The sequence below is a fragment of the Chiloscyllium plagiosum genome, unplaced genomic scaffold (genome assembly GCF_037043375.1).
Source record: "Chiloscyllium plagiosum isolate Xiang-an unplaced genomic scaffold, Cpla_swu_hap1 HiC_scaffold_49, whole genome shotgun sequence".
NCBI classification, from domain to species: Eukaryota; Metazoa; Chordata; class Chondrichthyes; order Orectolobiformes; family Hemiscylliidae; genus Chiloscyllium; species Chiloscyllium plagiosum.
The window spans coordinates 6,151,650-6,174,691 of NW_028270187.1; the positions used below are offsets into that span (position 1 = coordinate 6,151,650).

The 23,042-nt window shown below is 42.6% G+C and overlaps 1 protein-coding gene across 1 annotated transcript; it reads right to left on the reverse strand.

Moving 5' to 3' along the window:
- Window positions 1-16,690: 16,690 nt before the first annotated feature.
- On the reverse strand, window positions 16,691-17,235 carry LOC148135438 (histone H2A-like). The gene has a single exon (XM_087984546.1). The coding sequence runs from the start codon at window positions 17,233-17,235 to the stop codon at window positions 16,792-16,794; it is 444 nt and encodes a 147-aa protein (XP_087840672.1). The 3' UTR covers window positions 16,691-16,791.
- Between the last annotated feature and the right edge of the window lie 5,807 nt (window positions 17,236-23,042).

Genomic DNA, 23,042 nt, shown 5'->3' on the forward strand with positions numbered 1-23,042 from the left:
TTCAACGAAACAAACCGCAAACAATCATTCAATGACACAGGCTGCACGTGTACATTCACGGAGTAGAGCTTTCCTCAATTATTCAATGTCTTAAGCTTATCGAAATCATGCAATGAAACAAACTGCATTCTTTCATTCCTTGAATCAAACTTCAATCATTGGTTCAATGTATCTGAAGTTTTTCATCGATGAATGAAACGAACTTAACACATTTACTTTATGAATCCAATTACATTCATACATTCAATGAAGACTTTGATTCTACAAAATAGACTGCAGTGTTACTTCAATGAGTAGAGCTTCTCTCACAAATTCAATGGATCTAACTTAATTCATTCATTCAATGAAACAGATAGCTCGTGTTAATTCAATGAGTGGAGCTTTTCTGATTCTTTCAATGCCACGAGATTAACGCTTTCATTCAATGAAACAAACTGCGCACATTCTTTTCATGAAACAGAATGTACATGTTAATTGAATGAGTAGAGACAACTCATTTTTTTCATTATCTCGAACTTAACGCAAATGAAGCTACTGCACATGCTAAGAGAATGAGTAGAGAGCGTCTAATTCATTCAGTGCAATGAGCTTAACGCATTCATTCAGTGAAACAAACTGCACGCTTTCGTTCAATTGAAATGACTGCAAATATTAATTCAATGCTAATAGCTTCTCTCATTTATTCAATGTGTCAAGATTAACACATTCATTCAATGAAACAGACTGCTTGTGTTAATTCAATGAGTAGAGTTTTCTCATTTATTCAATGTCTCAAGCTTAACGCTGTCATTCAATGAAACAAATTGCATTCCTCCTTCATTCATTTAAAGAATCTAACATTATTCATTGATTCATTGAATAGAACTAAACATCTCCATTTCATACAATGTTTCAAACTTAACTCATTCATTCGATGAAGCAAACTATATGTTTTAATTCAAAGAGCAGAGATTCTTCCATTCACAGTGCAAGGAGCATAACACAGAATTAATGAACAAACTGCTCGCATTCATTCAATGTAACAGATTGCCCGTGTTTAATCAACGAGTAGAAACTTCTCTCATTCATTCAAATTCATTCAACAAAACAAATTGCATGTGTTAATTCAATGAGTCAAGCATCTCTCATTCATTCCATGCCACGAGATTTATACATTGAATCAATGAAACAAACCGTACACAATCATTCAATGACACAGACTGCACGTGTAAATTCACTGAGTAGAACTTTCCTCGATTATTCAATGTCTTAAGCTTATCGAAATCATGCAATGAAACAAACTGCATTCTTTCATTCCTTGAAACAAACTTCAATCATTGGTTTAATGTATCTAACTTTTTTCATTGATCAATGAAACGAACTTAACACATTTTCTTTATGAATCCAATTGCATTCATTCATTCAATGAAGACCTTGATTCAATAAAATAGACTGCAGTGTTACTTCAATGAGTAGAGCTTCTCTCACAAATTCAATGTCTCAAGTGCTTCAATGAATGAGCTTAACGCATTCATTCAATGAAACACATTCCACACATTCATTCACACATCCGTCAAGCACTGGTCTAAGCAGTAAAACGTTACACTATTTGCCAGCCACTTCGAAATATTCCTGCAATCTGTGCCCCGAAGAGAGGTGAGGACTGCATATGCTGAGGATGAGGTGGCTTATGCCTGTAACGTCGAGATGAAGGGCTGATGCCCAATACAGTGATTCTCCTGTTACACGGATGCTGCCTGACTTGCTGTACTTTTCCAGCATCACACTCTCAACATCAACCTGTGCCCGTCTCTTTCTCGGATGGAAAGCATTTTTGTAAACCCTATCTCAGTCTTTACATGTCAGCATGTTACTGGTCTGTAACTCAAATCTTCTGAAGTGTAACTGGTTTTCCTCCGTAGGTGTCATCCATTGGCATAAGAATTTGTTTCATGTATTACTACAACTTTGAATGTACTGGATACCACTTTGTACAGACTCAGGCAGGGCTCACTGCCCCCCAATCCCAAACGCTATGGATATCAGCTTCTGCAAGGATTGAATTGAACATGGGACCCTGGTGCTGTGAAGCAGCAGTGCTTTCCACTGAGCAATTGTGCCGCCCCAATAGCACCGGTGGGATTTCCAGTGAGAATATGACCAACCATTTAATACTTACAATGAGAGCCTATATATCATTCTGCAACTCATAGATTCTGCCACATGAATATGTGAGTACAGTTTTCAGTTTCTGCGATGTGCATACTTGAGTGAAGTTATCTGCCTGTACTACTGAATATACGAGCAGATGTATTACTCTCTCCCAATAAGATTCTCATACATGCATACTTGAGTGAAGTTATCTCCCCATACCTTTTGGTTTCTGCTATGTAAATATGACAGTTTTTGCTCTGTGAATGTGATTGTTTAATTATCAATCTGTCCATGTTAGTTTCAGCATTGTTAAAATTTGAACATTGTTACCAATATCTAGGGTGGGATCCGCTTTGGAGAGCTCTTGCAGGGGGATAGGACAAATGACCTCTATCTGCACTGGAGAAATTCTATGTAATGTAAAAGAAAGTGAGACTTTTTATACCATTGTCAGTCTCTGACAGTATAGAGCAGTTTGGAAAGTTTCCACAACTTCTATTCTACGGTAGAGTTTATGATTGTTATAAAAATACATTCAAAATGCACAGAGACATGTTTATAACAAGACCATTGTTTGACAACTTTTGCATTCTGTGTCCAATAATCTATGGGGATCTGGGGACGTTTTCATGTCAATATTTCATTTCCCTTTGGACCACTTGAAAACATAGCATTTATTCAGTCATTTTGTAAGAGGTGTGTTCTGTTTTCACTTTGTGGGAATGAATTAAATTGCAATATTTGTTTCAATCTGACACTTGGCCTGCTTTCTAATTCCTCCAGTCTGCACAAACAGAATTGGTACATGAATTACATACAGTCATAGAGTCAGACAGCAAGTTTAAACCATGGTGAGATAATTGGATGAATACTTAATCTGAATGTTTATTTACTAGTTTCCCTACTTAACTGGAATACATTGTGACCATGCAATAGGGGGTTCAGTATTTCTGAATAAACAAGTGGAGTTTACTTTTTGACCAATGTGATGCCACATATTTAAATTTGATTGGAAGTTCACTTGTACACTGGCACTGACATATTTCACTCTTACCCTGTCCTGTTTAACTTCATTAATGAAATGCTAGCTCTCCCAACCATGTGATCCTTGTGGGCATGATTTTTCCATTTTTGCCTGTGCACCTGGCAGTATTTATGTGCTTTGTAAGTTATTCTATACCCACTGTGTATGGGCACTATCTCATTCTTTGTTGGGTCCAGAAATTAGTTTCCTTCTCACCCTTCATTACATGAATAAGGACAATACCTGGCGCAGTCAGCAACTGTTTGATCTGCTCTTCCATTCACTTGTACGGCTTGTGTACTTGGGAATTACTATCTACCTGTCAGTCTGTGCTATTCAATGGAACTGGTCCTTCAAAACTCTGCTCAGATGTGACAGGCTGCCACAGAGTAGAGCCACGTTGTCTAGAAACTAAAATTTATGTTGACTACTCCGGCTGTTCTCCATTGTGTATACACACTGATTTTAGGTATTAAAAAGATTTTTGAAAGGAACAGTTATGACACAGGGAGGATGCCCATACTCACTTGACCCTGCTTCAGTCTTCCTGCATTGTGTTACTGAGCAGTTTAAATGTTTGCTGTAAAGTGGACAGCCAGTTAGCAGAGTGGGACAGAAGAGAGTTTTCAGTTCATGTTTCCTGAAGTGAATGGGAAAGATCTTATTAATTGTTTGTACCTGTAGGATTCAGACAAATAAAACTGCAACACATTGCCACAGAAATGAGTCTGTGTTGTCCTTAAAAGTAAGGTGCGAAAAGCAAAGGACGTTTGCAATTCTGATCGTGCGGAATGTAACTGGGAGTCGTGATATCAAGGTCTGGCCTTCGGAAAGTCATACAGTTGTATAGCACAGAAACAGGTCCTTTGGTCCAAGCCGTTAGTGCTGACCAGAGATCCTAATCTGACTCAGTCCCATTTGCCAGCATTTGGTCCGTCTCCCTCGAAACCCGTCTCCCTTGAATTCCCCAACATTAGAAAACAATACCTTGCGTATTTACCCTCTCAATGTCACTCATGATTTTATTAACCTCAATAAGGTCATACCTCAGCAGCAGACAGTCCGGGGGAAAAGAAACAACAGCCTTTTCGGCCTCTCCCCATAACTCAAATCCTCTCGCTCTGGCAATGAGACATACTGATGGGAGTAGTACAGTTGATGTAGTTTACATGGACTACTGTAAGGCCTCTGTAGGAGCATAATCCCCAACCACACATAAAAGACTCAGGAGGGAGGCAGGATTCAGGCAAGTGGTAGGTGTTTATTCAAGCAGAAGCCGGTTAATGCAGGGAGAGGGCCAAAGGATCTTCCCCTGAGACAGGCCTCAGAAGAAAAATCCATGGCACACTCTGATTTTACAATAAAAAACAGTATTTATTGTACATGTTCTGTGAACAATCACAAACAACGTGATTAATATGTTCCTCCCTCTTACTTTGCATACCCTATCCTATGAGACACCTAATCAATGTTGGGCATCCATTGGACAGCTCCAGGCTCACATGATCTCAAGGTGAGTAGCAGATACTGTAATCGCTCGGTCTTAGGATATTTCTATGTATCCTATTTGTTCACATTCAAAAGTTACTTGCTATACTCCTTCGGGTTTCTGTCAGTCTAGCTTATCTTGAGGGACATCCTGAGTGCTAATATTGTATTTAATTTTAATCAAATTCAATCACTTCTCTTGCATTCCCCACTTATGTATGAAGAAAAAACAGAAAATAGTTAATTTTGCATTACTTGCTAAAAATTTATAAGTGTGAGATAATGCATTTTAGGCGGTCGAACAAGGGAAAGAATTACACAATGAAGGGTAGGGAGTACTGAGGAACAAAGGAACCTTGGTATACAAGTCTATAGATCCCAGAAGGAAACAGCACAGGCAGACAGTCTGCTGGAGAAGGGCTACAGAATGCTGGCCTTTATTACAAAAGCTACACAATTTAAAAGAAAGGAAGTCTTATTACAATTTTATAGAACATTGATTAGGCCACAGATGGAATACCGTGTGCAGTTTTGGCTGCCACCCTATCAGAAGGATGCCATTGTGCTGGAGAGGGTGCAGTGGGTTGGAACGTCATTGTTATGAGGCAAGACTGGATGGGTTTGGTTTGGTTTCCTTGGGGCTGAGGGAGGATCTGGCTGAAGAATACTCAATTATCAGAAATGTAGGCAGAGTAGGTTAAGAGAATCTTTCTCCCCGTGACCGAAGTGTCTAAGTCCAGAGGGCCAAGTTGAAGTTGAGGAGAAAACAGCTTAGAGGAAATGTGAGAAAAATATTTTGACCCAGAGGGTTGGTAGAGTTTGGAACGTTCTGCCTGAGAGGGTGATTGAGTACTGTCATGGCATTTAAGCAGCATCGGGACGTGCTTTTAAAAAGCCAGGGTACAGTCAGCTGTGGGCCAAGTCGGAAATGGGACGAATGTAGTTTGGTGGTTGTTGAACATCATGGACATGGTGGGCCAAAAGGTCTGTTTCTATGCTGTACAACTCTATATCTCTATAACATCCTTGTAAATCTTTACTGAACCACCTCAAGTCTAACAACATCCTTCCTGCAGCAGGTTGGTGACAATTGTACACAATCTCCTAAAAGTGGATTAACTAATGTTCTGCACAGCCACCAGATGACGTCCCAACTCCTACACTCAATATTCTGAAAAATGAAGACAAGCACGCCAAATGCCTTTTTCACCACCCTGTCGATAATTTTGAAGCACTGCACCTTCATCAGGTGGTTGCAGAAGGAACAGTGCTTTGACAGCTAGTGCTTCCAAATAAACCTGTTGGAGTACATTCAAGCAAATCTTCACCGGCCCACTGAGGTTTCTTAGTTCAGCAACACTCCCTAATGCCCTACCATTAAGTGTGGAATTCGTGTCTTGGTTTGCCTTATCAAAATCTATGTAAACTAAAATACAACTGCCACTCCTCAGCCCACTGACCCACCTGACAAGACGTATAGTTAGTAAGTATGCACATGACACCAACATTGGAAGTGTAATGGACATCGAAGAAGATTACCTTGGATTACAACAGGATCTTGATCAGATCGGCCAATGGGCTGAGAAGTGGCAGATGGAGTTTAATTTAGATAAATGTGAGGTGCTGCATTTTGGGAAAGCAAATCTTAGCAGGATTTATACACTTAATGATAAGGTCCTAGGGACTGTTGCTGAACAAAGAGACCTTGGAGTTCAGATTCATAGCTCCTTGAAAGTGGAGTTGCAGATTGATAGGATAGTGAAGAAGCCGTTTGGTATGTTTTCCTTTATTGGTCAGTGAATTGATTACAGGAGTTGGGAGATCATTTTGCGGCTGTACAGGACATTGGTTAGGCCACTGTTGGAATATTGCATGCAATTCTTGTCTCTTACCTATTGGAAAGATATTGTGAAACTTGAAGGGGTTCAGAAAAGATTTACAAGGATGTTGTCATGGTTGGAGTATTTGAGGTATCGGGAGAGGTTGAATAGGTTTATGGCTGTTTTCGGAGGTTGAAAAAATCATGAGAGCTATGGATAGGATAAATAGACAAAATTCATTCCCTGGGGTATGGGAGTCCAGAACGAGAGGGCATAGGCTTAGGGTTAGAGGGAAAGATTTAAAAGGGACCTGGAGGGCAATGTTTTCAATGTCACGTAGAGTGTGTATAGAATGAGCTGCCAGAGAAATTGGTATTGCATCCTGCCGACCCTCATGTTCAAATATTAATCCCTTTAAGAAAGTAACATAAATGGAAAATAGTAACACAAATGAATTAAGTGGGACGCTCTTACTAAGGCAGAATGTAAATGTTGGAGAGAGTCTTGCATCACAATGTTAGTCCCTGTTTCTGGTTCAGGAGGCGTGTGCAAAAATCAACACTGGAGCAGGGGTGTGCAATAACGTCTCTGGGCCTCGATTGAGTGTATTGTGGACAACAGATGTTCGTGTCAGGTATGCTGCAGACAGAAACCTTGTGATATATGCCACAACGAGAGACCCCAGATGTTTTTGGTTATTCACGCTGGGGACGTGGACGTCGCTGGCTGAGCCTAGCATTTATTCCTCTTTGAGCAGGCAGTGGTGAGCCACCTTCTGGAACAGGTGTGTCCATGTGCTGCCCACAATGCCATGAACTGGGAATTACAGAGTCTTGATCAAGCGACAGTGAAGGAAATGGGATATATTTCCAAGTTATTATGGTATGTGGCTTCGAGAGAAACTTGCCCTCGATCAAGCTGATATCACTCTACATCAACTGCATTTAACTTTTCAGATGGAGGCTGCCCCGAGTTTGGAAAGTTTTACAATTTACAAAGCTTTAGTATTACTTTTGTAAACTTAACAGAACTTTAGGGTTCTGTGAGATGATATTTTATCCCAAGAATAGGTATACAAATTGGGAAGAAAATAAACAGATAAACATAAAGCCTGGGAACAATTTAGAATTCAAGGCAGAAGAGATGACCTGGCAGTTGCAGTGAGATAAACTCACTGAGATCTGTGTAGAGAGAAGAGGAGAACTTCTTCAAGGTAGGCATCCTAGCAGGACAATTCGCAGGAAGGATAAAATCAACTTCATAGACTTCACCAGTTTCCTCATTTCCCCTCCCCCCTCACCTTCACCAGTTCCAACCTGTCAGCTCAGCACCATCCTCTGACCTATCACCTTCATCCACACCTCCATCCGCCTATTACACTCTTAGCTACTCTCTCCCCAGCCCCACCTCACTCCCATTTATCTCTCCACCCTGGAGGCTCCAGCCTCATTCGTGATGAAGGACTTTTCCTGCTCCTCGGATGCTGCCTGACCTGCTGTGCTGTTGCAGCACCACTCTAATCTTGGCTTTTATCTCCACCAGCTGCATTCCTCGCTTTTGCCACAATTTAAAATTCAGCAAACGATGAGATAAAGGGCATTGATTAAGAAAGAGAAAAAGAGGGCAAGAGTAAGCTTGCAGATGTTTTGAAAAAGAAACAGACTGTTAATGTACTGATAAATGTGTAAAGGGGAAATCGAAAAACAAAACGTGGATTGGTGATCACAAAGATAGGTCATTTATGATCACTTAAGCAGTCCATAATAGGAAGCAAAAATGACTATCCACCCAAATACGTAACTGTTGTTCTCTGTTCACAAAAGATGACACAAATAATGCACCAGGAATGTTGGGGAACACAAAGTTCAGTGAGAGGGAAAAACTGAAATAAATCAGCATTGTTTGGAAAAATGTGTTTGGACAATGGATATGATTGAAGCTGGGAAACAGCAGAGCCAGGTCATCAACATTCCAGAGTATTTAACATAGTGGTCTCAGAAATAGTGAATGGTTATGTTGCAAGATTCCATAGTCATTGCGATATTTTCCACAGATTGTGGGTTAGCTATTGTAATCAATCTATTTGAAAAGCAAGTTAGAGATAATCTGGGAATTATAGGCCACTAAGCCTCCAGAGGTGAAAAATAAGTACATAATTGCAGTGTCTGGGGAAACAAAGATTGGGATTAAATAATATCAGCATGGATTCAAAGGGCCTGTTCCTGTATCATTATGTTCTCAGCTTGGCAAATCTGCCATAGTACAGGTGATAAGCAGATGGTTTCATGTGGATTTTATTTTGACAAAATCCCACATAAAACAAAATAAAGAACAGAGTGTTGAGATGGATTTTTTAAAAAACTGATTGTCTGAAAGAAAACACAAAGGGAAGAAATTGATCATTTTTTTCGATGGCAGGCAATGCATAGTGGTCATGGGAAGAATTGTGACTAGAATCCTGCTCTTCACAGCATAGTCACAATGATTTAGAAGAGGAAACTAAATGCAATATCTCCAGATTGACAGATGACACAAAACTGGGTTGGATGGTGAGCTGTGAAAGAGCTATTGTGATGGTGTTGAGATGGAGTCAATGGGCAAAAAGCAATATAACATGGATAAATGTAAAGTTTTTAGTAAGGACAGTCAGCGTTGATAAAAATGAAACTGGAAAAGCACAGCTTCAGAGGAGCAGCAAAGTCAATGTTTTATTTGCAAGTACAAATAAATAATATATTAGACACAGGCAACTGGGGTAAAATGCATCTCTTGACCAGTATGCACATAGTAAGGGTATTCTTGAGAGGGAGGTTAGGAAATCAAAGAGGGGGATACAAGATAGTCTTGGCAGATAAGGTTAAGCATAATTCAAAGAGCTCCGACAAGTTCATTCAAAACAAGTTAGCAATTAAGGAGAGAAAGAGAGTAGGGTACCTTACTGTTGTTGTTGTCAGAACCTTTTCCCCCCGAAAATGGAATGCAAACTCAGCAGGCAGACAGAACTCAGGCAAGTGGAGGTTTATTCATGCAAAACCCAGTTAAAGCACAGGCAAAGGATTCTCTCCAGAGGCCAGCCCTGAAAGGGAGAGAATGACACACTCTGAATTTATAACATAAAGCAGTATTTTTATAAACGAGCTGAAAACAATCACATACAACTTAATCACGTGGTTCCTCCCTCATACTTCGTAAACCCAATCCTCTAAGACGCCGAATCAATGACAGGCATTCCTTTAACAGGCCTCGGCTTCCCATGACCTCATGGCATTGAACAGACACTATAATCACTCGTCCATGCCATATTTCTATGCATCCTCCTCATTCACATTCCAAAGATAATTGCTAGACACCTTCAGGCCTCTCAGGCTGGCTTTATCTATCAGTCAGTTTTTAGATTAGATTAGATTACATTACAGTGTGGAAACAGGCCATTCGGCCCAACAAGTCCACACCGACCCGCCGAAGCGAACCCACCCATACCCCTACATTTACCCCTTACCTCACACTACGGACAATTTAGCATGGCCAATTCACCTGACCCTGCACATCTTTGGACTGTGGGAGGAAACCGGAGCACCCGGAGGAAACCCACGCAGACACGGGGAGAACGTGCAAACTCCACACAGTCAGTCGCCTGAGGCGGGAATTGAACCCGGATCTCTGGCGCTGTGAGGCAACAGTGCTCACCACTGTGCCACCGTGCCGCCCACAATTTGAATAACAGTTTGAATTCTGTTATTCATTGTATCTCATGTGCTTTCTTTATGAGATTCTGTTTTTCCTCTTTTATTACCCATTGTCCTAATCATGTGTATTAAAAATATGAAAGAAATTTAGTTTTAATTAGTTGCTATAAAATTTGTAAGAATGCCTTCTGTTCTGTTTTGGCCTATCCCTAGTACATTGTCATTAATGTCTGTGAGTAATCTATTTTGTCCAGGGAAAATGAGGGTACTTCTGAAAAGTTAATTTTCACACATTGGCATAAATGTTTTGTTTACATGTATATATAATTATGTTGGAGAATCTCTGACTAAAATTATTGCTTAATATTGCAAACTAATTAAGAAACAACTGTAATACAAAATTTCTAACTGTTGGTCCTGGAGCTTCTTAGGGAGTTTAGTATGCTATATCTTGCACTTGGTATTTATTCATCAGGTGGTATAATCACCCTTTCATTACTGAGCTGAGAATCTTGCCTTGTTTGTCCTGGAGGCTTGTTCTGATCTGGGATTTTTGTGCTCAAGGCAACTGTCTTTGGAGAGGTTCTGTTCAAACGTATCATTGTTAGTCACATTCATCTCCTTTCTGCCATCTTTCGTTTTAGTTCTAAGGCAGGGTGCCTTTTTATTTGTAGCTATTTTGGGTGAGTAAACATGGGTCATTTTCTTATCAGAAGAAAACAGTTCACCCCTGCAGTTCCGTTTGAATTTCAGAAGATGGGAGAGTCAGAAAATGAATTTTCACATCAGTTGTTTTACTGGAAAGCAGGCAAACTCAGGAAAATGAATATTGATGTTTTAAAAAAACAGAGGAAATGCTGGAGTTCTTTGAAAATAAAGTTGGATAATCTCAGAGACCTGATCTAGTGTATCCCAGGACATTGTGGGACGTTAAGGGGGATATTGTGGTGCATTAATATTTGTATCATCTGTAACTATGGTGAGGTGCTGGATGATTGGATACTGGGTAATATTTTGCCATTATTTTAAGAAGGGATGTAAGGAGAAGCCTGGGAAGTATAGACCTGCGAGTCTGATTTCTGTGGTGGGTACATTGTTGGAGGTGATTCCAAAAGATAGGATTCAAATGTACGGTTTGGGGAAGAGTGGTGGGAGAGGGCAAGGAATAATTAGGAATTGTCAGGATCGTTTTGTAAAAGGAAATTATATTTCCCAAAGTTGATTGAGATTGTTGAGGGAGTATCCAAGAAGATTGAGGGCACATTGGTAAACATCATTGACTTGAAGTTTGGTAAAGCCTTTAACAAGTTTCTGCATGGTAGACTAAATAGCAAGGTTAGAATACATGGGATTCAGATTGAGTGTGCAAATTGAAAACAAAAATTGGCATAACAGCAGGAGATGAAGAAGAGGTGGACAGTTCCACCCCAACTGGTGCTTGGTCCGCTTTTGTTTGTTTTTTATGTAAGTGATTTAGAGGAGAATACAGAAGGCATGGTTAGTAATTTTGCAGACGTCATCAAAATTGGTGGGATAGTGGATGGTAAAGACTCTCTCAGATTAGAAACAAACCTTGATTATATCAGTCAATGGCGTGAGGAATGGCAGATGGAGTTGTTAAGGCATTGCATATTTACAAAACAAACAAGGGTAGGAATTATACAATTACAAGCAGGGCCTTGGGTAATGCTGTTAATTAGAGAGACCTAATTGGCCAGCTGCATATTTTTGAAGTTTGCTTCACATGCAGACAATGTGGTGAAGAACACATCTAGTGTGCTTGCCTTCATTGCTCAGACCTTTGAGTACAGGAGTTGGAAGGGCGTATTGAGGTTGTTCAGAAGGGAAGGGTGGAGAAGAGCAGAACAACAGTTATTGGGGACTCGATAGTTCGGGGGACAGATAGGCGGTTTTGTGGGGGCGAGAGAGACTCACGTTTGGTATGCTGCCTCCCAGGTGCAAGGATACGTGATGTCTCTGATTGTGTGTTCCGGGTCCTTAAGGGGGAGGGTAAGCAGCCTGAAGTCGTGGTCCACATTGGCACCAACGACATAGGTAGGAAGAGGGCTGAGGATGTTAGGCAGGCTTTCAGGGAGCTAGGTTGGAAGCCCGAGGTTAGAACAAACAGAGTTGTTGTCTCTGGTTTGTTACCCGTGCCACGTGATAGAGGGTCGAGGAATAGGGAAAGAGAACAGTTAAATGCGTGTCTACAGGGATGGTGCAGGAGGGAGGGATTCCGGTATCTGGATAACTGGTGTTCTTTCAGGGGAAGGTGGGACATCTAAACAGGATGGTCTACACCTGAACCTGAGGGGCACCAGTATCCTTGGGGGGAGATTTGCTAGTGCTCTTCGAGGGGTTTTCAACTAACTCTGCAGGGGCATGGGAACCTAGACTGTAGCTTTAGGGTGCAGGATTTGGAGTGTAGGGAGGTTAAGAACATGGCATCAATCTCAAAGGACGGTGCCTGTAAACAGGAAAGTGGTTTGAAGTGTGTATACTTCAATGCAAGAAGTATACGAAATAAGGTAGGTGAACTTGCAGCGTGGGTTGGTACCTGGGATTTCGATTTTGTGGCTATTACGGAGACATGGGTAGAAAGTGACAGAATTGGCTGTTGCAGGTTCCAGGGTTTAAATGTTTTAGTAGGGTCAGAGGTGGGGGTAAAAGAGGGGGAGGTGTGGCATTGCTTGTCAAAGATAATATTACAGCGGTGGAAAGGACGATGGATGAAGACTCGCCATCTGAGGTAGTTTGGGCTGAGGTGAGGAATAGGAAAGGCGAGGTCACCCTGTTAGGAGTTTTCTACAGGCCTCCTGACAGTCCTAGAGACGTAGAAGAAAGGATTGCGAGGATGATTCAGGAGAAGAGTGAAAGTAATAGGGTGGTTGTTATGGGGGACTTTAACTTTCCAGATATTGACTGGGAAAGCTATAGCTCGAGTTCGTTAGATGGGTCGGTGTTTGTCCAATGTGTGCAGGAGGGTTTCCTAACACAGGCCAACAAGAGGTGAGGCCATACTGGATTTGGCTCTGGGTAACGAACCAGGCCAGGTGTTAGAATTGGAGGTAGGTGAGCACTTTGGGGACAGTGACCACAATTCGGTGACTTTTACTCTAGTGATGGAGAGGGATAAGTGTGCACTGCAGGGCAAGAGTTATAGCTGGGGGCAGGGAAATTATGATGTGGTGAGGCACGACTTAGGATGCATGGCTTGGAAAAGTAGGCTTCAAGGGAAGGGCGCAATTGATATGCGAAGCTTGTTCAAGGAGCAACGATTGAATGTCCTTGATAAGTATGTACCTGTCAGACAGGGAGGAAAGGGTCATGTGAGGGAGCCATGGTTTAATAAGGAATTGGAATCCCTTGTTAAAGGGAAGAGGGCGGCCTATGTAAAGATGAGGCGTGAAGGTTCAATTGGGGAGGATAGCAAATGTGGTTACCATGTTCAAGAAGGGGAGTAGGCATAACCCTAGTAACTATAGACCGGTGAATCTCACTTCTGTGGTGGGCAAAGTCTTAGAGAGAATTGTAAGGGATAGGAATTATGAACATCTGGATAGGAATAATGTGATCAAGAATAGTCAGCATGGTTTTGTGAAGGGCAGGTCGTGTCTCACAAACCTTATTGAGTTCTTTGAGAAGGTGACTCAGGAGGTGGACGAGGGAAAGCGGTAAATGTGGTGTATATGGATTTTAGTAAGGCATTTGATAAGGTTCCCCACGGTAGGATACTGCAAAAAAAAATACGGAGGCATGGCATTGAGGGTGAGTTGGAGGTTTGAATTAGGAAGTAGCTGGCTGGAAGAAGACAGAGGGTAGTAGTTGATGGTAAAGATTCATCTTGGAGTGCAGTTACTACCGGTGTTCCGCAAGGATCTGTTTTGGGATCATTGCTGTTTGTCATTTTTATAAATGACCTGGAGGGGGGCTAGAAGGTTGGGTGAGCAAGTTTTCAGATGATACGAAAGTCGATGGAGTTGTTGACAGTGAGGAAGGATGTGGCAGGTTACAGCGGGATATAGATAAGCTGCAGAACTGGGCACAAAGGTGGCAAATGGAGTTCAATGTAGGTAAGTGTGAAGTGTAAGAGTAACAAGAAGATGGGGTACTGGGCTAATGGTTGGATACTTGGTAGTGTGGATGAGCAGAGGGATCTTGGTGTCCATGTACACAGATCTCTGAAAGTTGCCACCCAGGTAAATAGTGCTGTGAAGAAGGCATATGGCATATTGGCTTTTATTGGTAGAGGAATTGAGTTCCGGAGTCCTGAGGTCAAGCTGCAGTTATTTCAGACTCTGGTGCGGCCGCATCTGGAGTATTGTGTGCAGTTTTGGTCGCCATACTATAGGAAGGATATGGAGGCACTGGAACGGGTGCAGAGGAGGTTTACCAGGATGTTGCCTGGTATGGTAGGAAGATCGTATGAGGAAAGGTTGAGGCACTTGGGGCTGTTTTCATTGAAGAAAAGAAGGTTTGGGGTGACTTGATAGAGGTGTAGAAGATGATTAGGGGTTTAGATAGGGTTGACCATGAGAACATTTTTCCATGTATGGAGAAAGCTATTACGAGGGGGCATAGCTTTAAATTAAGGGATGGTAGGTATAGGACAGATGTTCTTTACTCAGGGAGTCGTGAGTTCATGGAATGCCCTGCCAGTAGCAGTGGTGGACTCTCCCTCTTTATGGGCATTGGATAGGCATATGGAGGATAGTGGGCTAGTGTAGGTTAGGTGGGCTTGGATCGGCGTAACATCGAGGGCCAAAGGGCCTGTACTGCGCCGTATTTTTCTATGTTCTTGTATAGGATGTTGATGAGTCCTCTTCTGGATTACTGTATCAAGTTCTGGTCACCCTGTTATCAAAAGTATACTATTGAGCTGGAAAGGGTTCAGCATGATGAGAATGGAAGATACCATTATAACAATAGGCTGGGACTTCTGTTCTCTGGAGCCTAAGATCTTGATGGGTGGTAGAGTTTTGACAATCATGAGGGCTAAAGGTAAGGGAAATGGTAGGTATCATTTTTTATGGTAAGAGACTGCAAGACTATGAGACACGTTTTTAAGGTAAAAGGAAAAAGTTTCTTTAAAGATTAGATTCACTACAGTGTGAAACATGCCCTTTGGCCCAACCAGTCCACACTGATCCTCTGAAGAGTAATCCATCCAGACCCATTTCACTCTAACCAGTGCACCTAACACTGTGGGCAATATAGCATGGCCAATTCACCTGATCTGCACATCTTTGGATTGTGGGAGGAACCCAGAGGAAACCCACGCAGACTCTGGGAGAATGTTTGCAAGTTTTTTTTTAAAAAACAGTATGGATTGTGTGGAAATAACTTTGAAAAGGGGGTGATACATATGGACACAGTCACAATGTTGAAAGGACATTTGGATAAGTATATCATTGTTAAGACTTTGGAGGGTTATGGGCCAAGAACAGGCAGGTAGGACTTGTCTAGTTGGAGATTATATTGGGTATGGACTGGTTGGATATAAGAATCTGTTTCTGTGCTTTTTGACTGACCCTTGCAGTGAAGCAACTGTTCTGGTTTGATCTCAGTTCATTTTGAAAGCTTCTAAATGACAGCAGAAAGTCTCATTCAGAACATTATGCAATCAAACAACATCCTCGGGGTATGGAAATCTAACTGTAAAATGAATCTATCCTAGGAATTCAAGATAGGCACTTTTGTTTGGCAGAAGTGGGTATTGCAGATGCTGGAGATTAGAGTGGTGCTAGAAAAGCTCAGCAGTTCAGGCAGCATCCGTGGAGCAGGAAAATCGGTGTTTCAGGCAAAAGCCTTTCCTGGTGAAGGGTTTTTGCCCAAAATGTTACTTTTCCTGCTCCTCGGATGCTGCCTGGCCTGCTGTGCTTTTCTAACACCACTGTAATATTGACTTCTTCTGTTTGCCAGAGATCAAAATCAGGATCATACCCCACAAGGGCGGGTTGCTCCCGAACTGGTCCAGTATTAAACAGCAACATGACCAACTCGAACCAGCTGAAAAATGACTATTGCCTCCACTACGCTCCCTGTCTACGAACAGGGACAGGACCCTATATAGGAACATATCCGAAAATAAAACACGGTCATAATAAAACATGATAAAGTTACTTACGGCGTTGCGGCAATTCAGCTCTTCGGGGTAAAATCAGTGACTGCAGATGCTGGATACCAGAGTTCGGATTAGAGTGGTGCTGGAAAATCACAGCAGTTCAGACAGCATCCGAGAATTCAGCTCTTCCGAAATGCAGTTCAAGATAACGTGAATCTGCCTGCAAGCGAGTACAGGGATTGAGTGATTCATTTACAGGACGATGCTTAAAGACACGAGAACACAGACATATACAATGTCGTACTCCGAGCACTGTTGCGTTGTATCAATATTCCATGATAAACATTTCACGCTCCTTGTGCTACGGTTCAAACGATGAACGGCCATGAGAAAGGTTTCATATTCCATCACACACTCTGTAACAGTACAGTATTCGAATAAGGCAGGGACTTGTAACCGATATCAATTAAAAGAAGGTAATTCAATCCGACAGACGGGAGTGTTCAGCTCCTTTCACAGATGCTGTGAGTGGCTCTGAAAAGAGTCTTTGGGTTGTCAGATATAAGAATGGTCTCTTCACTTTTTAGCGGCGCCCCCAGCGGCGGTTTTCTTGGGCAGCAGCACGGCCTGGATATTAGGCAGCACCCCGCCCTGAGCGATGGTCACCCCTCCCAGCAGCTTGTTGAGCTCCTCGTCGTTGCGCACGGCCAGCTGCAGGTGCCTGGGGATGATGCGGGTCTTCTTGTTGTCCCGGGCCGCGTTGCCGGCCAGCTCCAGGATTTCAGCCGTCAGATACTCCAGCACCGCAGCCAGATAGACCGGCGCTCCGGCACCCACGCGCTCAGCATAGTTACCCTTTCTCATGAGCCTGTGAACACGGCCCACCGGGAACTGCAGGCCAGCCCGGGACGACCGAGATTTCGCCTTGGAGCGACCTTTCCCACCGCCCTTTCCTCCTCTTCCAGTCATGGCCACAATCTCACAAGCACTTTCAGAGGGAATGCTGCACTCCGCCCACATTGCGGCCTCTTATTACTTCGGGAGGAATGGTGGGGCGGCCGTTTCTGATTGGTCCCATTGTCCAGCCCCTCCTAATGTTGTTCCAATTCCCAATCAGATATCTGCCTCATTCCCCAATCCGGAGAGGGCACGGGGAGGAGGGCGGAAAGTACCGGCGCCAAATCATCAACCGCCTTTTTACAATTTGAAAAGCCCGCCAATATGTAACGAAAAGTAGAGAGTTTAAACATAGAAGAATGCGCCAATAATCGATTTAATTTACTTATACAATAAAAGTGTACCCTTTACATTATCCTCCTTTACCTCCTGGAATCTGCCCATTTCTGATCCTGAATGGAATCTTGTGAACATTAAACACAAGTGGAAACAAAAAAAGGCACCAAGCCCTGCAACTAACCATTTATTTCACATTTCAACAGCACCCCGACATACTGATAAAACATGATTAAGTTCTCCCGCGTCAGTGCAGTAATAGTGAACATGATCGTTCGAGAATATTTTAAAAAGTTGCCCTCCCTATTGCAAATGATCATATATCGATAAAAACGCCACATATTCTATGGCAGTTCTGCAGCTGTTCTAGTTTTGTTTCGGTGTATTTTGCAAGGCTCTGCATCCGGACGATACCCGTGCGGAGATTTCGAAATGAAAAAGAAACAAAGTAAAATCGCACTCCGAAGGAAACTATTTTGCTAGCCGGCTGGTGCTTGGGGGCACTTTGTATTCCGGGGGTGAAGCTGAGGGTTCGTGCTCTACCGGGGCTTGTAACTCCTGAACTGATCGAATAACAAAGAGTAACACAAACATATACAAGCAGCTGAAACTCCGTGGAGTTTAACATGACCTCTCTCCCCAGGCAGGGACGACGGGATACACATGACCGCATCCGAGATAAGGCGCGCACCGGGTCAGCTGTCACTCCTTACGTTACACAACATTTACAACATACAAATCTCGCAGAGACATTAATTGTACATATCCAGAAACAATGGTTCAGCTGTCTCAGTGAAGTTAATCATTAAGATTTTTTTTTCAACGCCAGCAATTTAAACAGAACCACAGGTCTGCTTCCACTCCTGCTCTGAGCTGCTCCTTGTCCACTTTTTTCTTAAAATTCTAACACCAGTTGAGTGAGATTCAGAAACTAAACAATACCCATACAGCTCCATGAATGGGGCCACCTGATGCAAGTGGGTATGTGGATGAGAGTTTATACCTGTCAGTTCCTGCTTCGTGAATGTGTGGGTGTAGTTATCAAACTGTAACTTTCAGTATATGTTAAATATATTTACATATTCACACAGCAGAAACCAGCAGATTCTGATAGATAACTAGGGAATCAAAAATAATACAGCATTGAGGCAGCCATTTTTAGCTTGAAAAGCCCACCAATTTCCAAACAAAGGAGTACGTTTTACACTTAAAAATGAAGTACAAAAAATTAAGTTTAAAAAAGCATTAATACTCATGTTAATTTACTTTTAGTTTACAAATGTGTACTTCACACGGTCTTTCCTCTCCCTCATCTGTCCATTTTTGATCTTGAGAGTGGATTTTTTTAAACCTTGAAAAGAGGCTGAAACAAAACGGGCCAAACACTGCCGTCTGCAACTTGTCTTTTCACTTCATATATCAGTAGCACCCCGGCATGCTGATAAAGCAGCACACAACATTCTTCCGGCTCAGTATCGATGACGAACACTGTGTTTAGACGATATTTTAAAGCTGTCCTCCCTTATCGGTCTCGATCAGATTCAGCAAAAATCACCACATTTCAGTCCGGCAGCTGTTTTGGTGTTCTCTCGGTTCACTTTGAAAGCCTCTCACCGACAGCATTGCTGTTTACATTCTGAAAAGTCGGATTAAATCTGCGCATTGGCAATGTAGAACCAAAGATGAAAATACATCAGTGGGACTGAAAGCTGTGGGCACTTCCAACAGGGCTTTTAGCAACTTGAATGGTATACGAAATCGCTCTCCCGACCTCGTCAATTTGCAGTTTCCTTTCGATACATGTGAGGTGTTCGATTTTGGTAAGACAAACCAGGGCAGGACTTCTACACTTAATGGTGGGGCCTTGGCGAGTATTGCTGAACAAAGAGACCTCAGGGTGCTGCTGCATATTTCCTTGAAAGTAAAGTCACAGGTAGACAAGGCGGTGAAGAAAGCATTTGGCATGCTTGCCTTCATTGGTCAGAACATTGAGTGTAGGAGTTGGGATGTCATCTAGTAGCTGTACAGGACATTATTGATGCCTCTTTTATGAGATTGTGTGTAACGTTCATGACCCTTCTCCAGAAAGGATGTTGTTAAACTTGAGATAGTGCAGAAAAGATTTACAAGCATGATAGTGATACAGAGGAGAAAGTGAGGACTGCAGATGCTGCAGATGATAGTGATACAGAGTCATACAGCATAGAAACGGGCCGCACGGTGGCCCAGTGGTTAGCACTGCTGCCTCACAGCGCCTGTAGACCCGGGTTCAATTCCCGACTCAGGCGACTGACTGTGTGGAGTTTGCACATTCTCCCCGTGTCTGCGTGGGTTTCCTCCGGGTGCTCCGGTTTCCTCCCACAGTCCAAAGATGTGCGGGTTAGGTGAATTGGCTATGCTAAATTGCCCGTAGTGTTAGGTGGTAGGGGTATGGGTGGGTTGCGCTTCGGCGGGTCGGTGTGGACTTGTTGGGCCGAAGGGCCTGTTTCCACACTGTAAGTAATCTAAAAAAAAAAGAAACAGATCCTTCAGTCCATGATGTCCAACAAACAGCAAAATGCATTCATCCCATTTACCTGCACTTGACTCTTAGCTAACTATGTCATGGTTTCTTTAGGGCATATCCAGATGCTTCTTTCTATTCTGTGAGAGTATTCCACCACACACACAGGCAGCATGATCCAAACATTACCCACCCTCTAGATCAAAATATTTTTCTCAGATATCCCCTAAACAGCTTTCCCCGCACCTTCAACTTTTATTCTCTGGTCTTAGCCACATCTGCCGTGGGGAGAAAGATTCTCACAATCTACTGCCTTCATCTTTCACAATTTAGTATATCTCAGTCAGATCCTTCCTCAACCACCTTTTGCTCCGAGGAAACCAAACCCAACTCATACGGTCGCCCCGTTTGACGGAAACTTTCCAACCCACTGCATCCTCTCCAGTCAATCCCATTCTTCCAATTGTGTGGCAGTCAGGACTGCACACAGTATTTGATCTGCTTTATAAAGGTGGAACAAGACTCCCTTGCTCTTATATTTGGCCGCTCTGGTACTGAAGGAAAACATTCCGTATGCCTTTTTCAGCAGCCTGTCTGCCTGTACTGACACCTCCTGTGATCGATAGACTTGAACATCAAGGCAGCATGGTGACACAGTGGTTAGCGCTGCTGCCTCACAGAGCCAGAGACCCGGGTTCAATTCCTGTCTCAGGCGACTGTGTGTGGAGTTTGCACATTCTCCCCGTGTCTGCGTGAGTTTCCTCCGAATGCTCCAGTTTCCTCCCACAATCCAAAAATGTACAGTTTAGGTGAATTGGCCATGCTAAATTGCCTGTAGTGTTAGGTGAAGGGGTAAATGTAGGGGAATGGGTCTGGGTGGGTTGCGCTTCGGCAGGTCAGTGTGGACTTGTTGGGCTGAAGGGCCTGTTTCCACACTGTAAATAAGTAATCTTTGTTCCTCAGTACTGCCGAGGGACCAATCCTTCATTGTGTAATTCTTTGCCTTATTAGACCTTCCAAAATGCATTACCTCACATTTATCAGGATTAAATTCCATCTGTCATTGCAGTGCCCAATGTTCTCATACTGTAGCCTGAGAGCATCCCCCACACTGTCAACAACGCCACCGACTTTCATGTCATAGAACAAAGAACAATACCGCACAGAAACAGGCCCTTTGCACTTCAAGGCAGCACTGAAACATATAATTCCACATGAAAAATTCATCTGCAGGCTTACTAATTATACATTCTGCATTCACATCCAATTGTTAATATGTACATAACAAGCAGCAAGGGTCCCAGCACTGATCCCTGTGGTACACCACTGGTCACAGGCTTCCAATCACAAACACAACCATTATAGTTTTCATCCTGGCTGCAAGCTAATTTCAGATCCAGGTTGCTTGAAACTCGGAGAGCCAGTCTTTTATATGGGACTTTGTCAAAGGCTGTAGGGGTGGCGTGTACCTGGCAAGAATGGAGTTGCCCATGTCTGTTTACACAAACTAACCTTTAAGAATTAAACAGCAGGATGTGAAAAGCAATGGCAGGCAAATACTACGCCAGCATAAAAAATAGATGCATAATACTAAAGCATAAAGGGGAAAAGAAGCATATAAACCTGGAAGTGAAGCTTTAGGAAATGATTTCTTTTACACCCAGATCACAACAGATTGCTCACAGCCCATTAATCACAAAGTGCTAATAGTTGGGATATCTAAATTACTTTACATTTTGTAACTAAGATTTTATAACAAATTAAAATTACAAGTCTGTGGCAAGTAAGTCAAAACAATCTGTCCTTTTGGTTTTCTTCGTATATTTCCCCACTGTCCGAATTATATCAGAGCAGCAATTGATCTTGATAAAATGGAATACAATGAATAACAACATTCAAGTTGTTATTGTCCTGAAAGAGAAGCTAGCCTGAGAGAAACCCGAGGCTGTACAGAAAATAACTTTGGAATGTGAATGAATAGGATGCATAGAAAGATTTCAAGGCCTAGAGATTACAGTGTCCTCTAAACTCTCAGATGTCAGGGGTTCCTGGGGCTGTCCATTCAGTGTCTCATTGATAGGGTATGCAAAGTAAAAGGGAGGAACATCATAATCAAGTTGTATGTGATTGATATCAGAAAGTTCATAAGCAATATTGCTTTTTATTGTAACAAAAAAAATGTGTCATGGACCTCTCTTCTGAGGCCAGTCTCTGGGGTAGATCATTTGACCCTCACCCTGCACTAACCACCTGTTTCTGCTTGAATAAGCACCTACCACTTGCCTGAATGCTGCCTGCCTGCGTGCTGAGTCTTTCTTCCCAGTCAGGGGTTATGCTTCGACAAAGGCCTTACAGCAATCCATGTAAACCACGTCAACTGCACTCTCATCAGGATGTTCCATTGCCGGGACTGGAGGTTTTGAGTTGGGGGGTGGGTAAACTGGATGTTGCTTTATTCCGTGGACTGTCAGAGAATGAGGTGTGACCTTTGTATGGGTTGAGAAGATCATGAGGGGCATGATAGGATGAATAGCACTGGTCTTTTTCCGAGTGGGTGAGTGCAAAAATAGCAGGCACAGGTTTGAATTGTGGAAAAATATTTTAAAAGCGCCTGTGGGCTTTTACTATCACAGAGTGTGGTGCTTGTATGGAATGAGCTACCAGAGGGAGTGGAGGTGGTGGGTACAATTACAACCTTTTATAGCCACCTGGATATATACAAGAATAGGAACAGTGTTGATGGATATGCGCCAAATGCTGGCAAATTTGACTAGCCATGATGCCAGTGCTGGACTGGGGTGGACAATGTCAAGAATCACACTGCCAATTTGTTGTACACCAGGTTTATTTGGAAGCACGAGCTTTCAGTGCATTGCTCCTTCATCGCTCTGAAAGCTAGTGCTTCCACGTAAACCTGTTGTACTATAACCTGGTGTTGAGATTTTTAACTTAAATGAGACCAGGTCAGATTAAGATCTCTGGTCAGCATGGACAACTTGGACCAAAGGATCTGTTTCTTGTGCTGTATAACTGTGTGACTCTCTGAAGGCCACACCTTGATATCACTACTCCCAGTTAGACTCTGCACTAT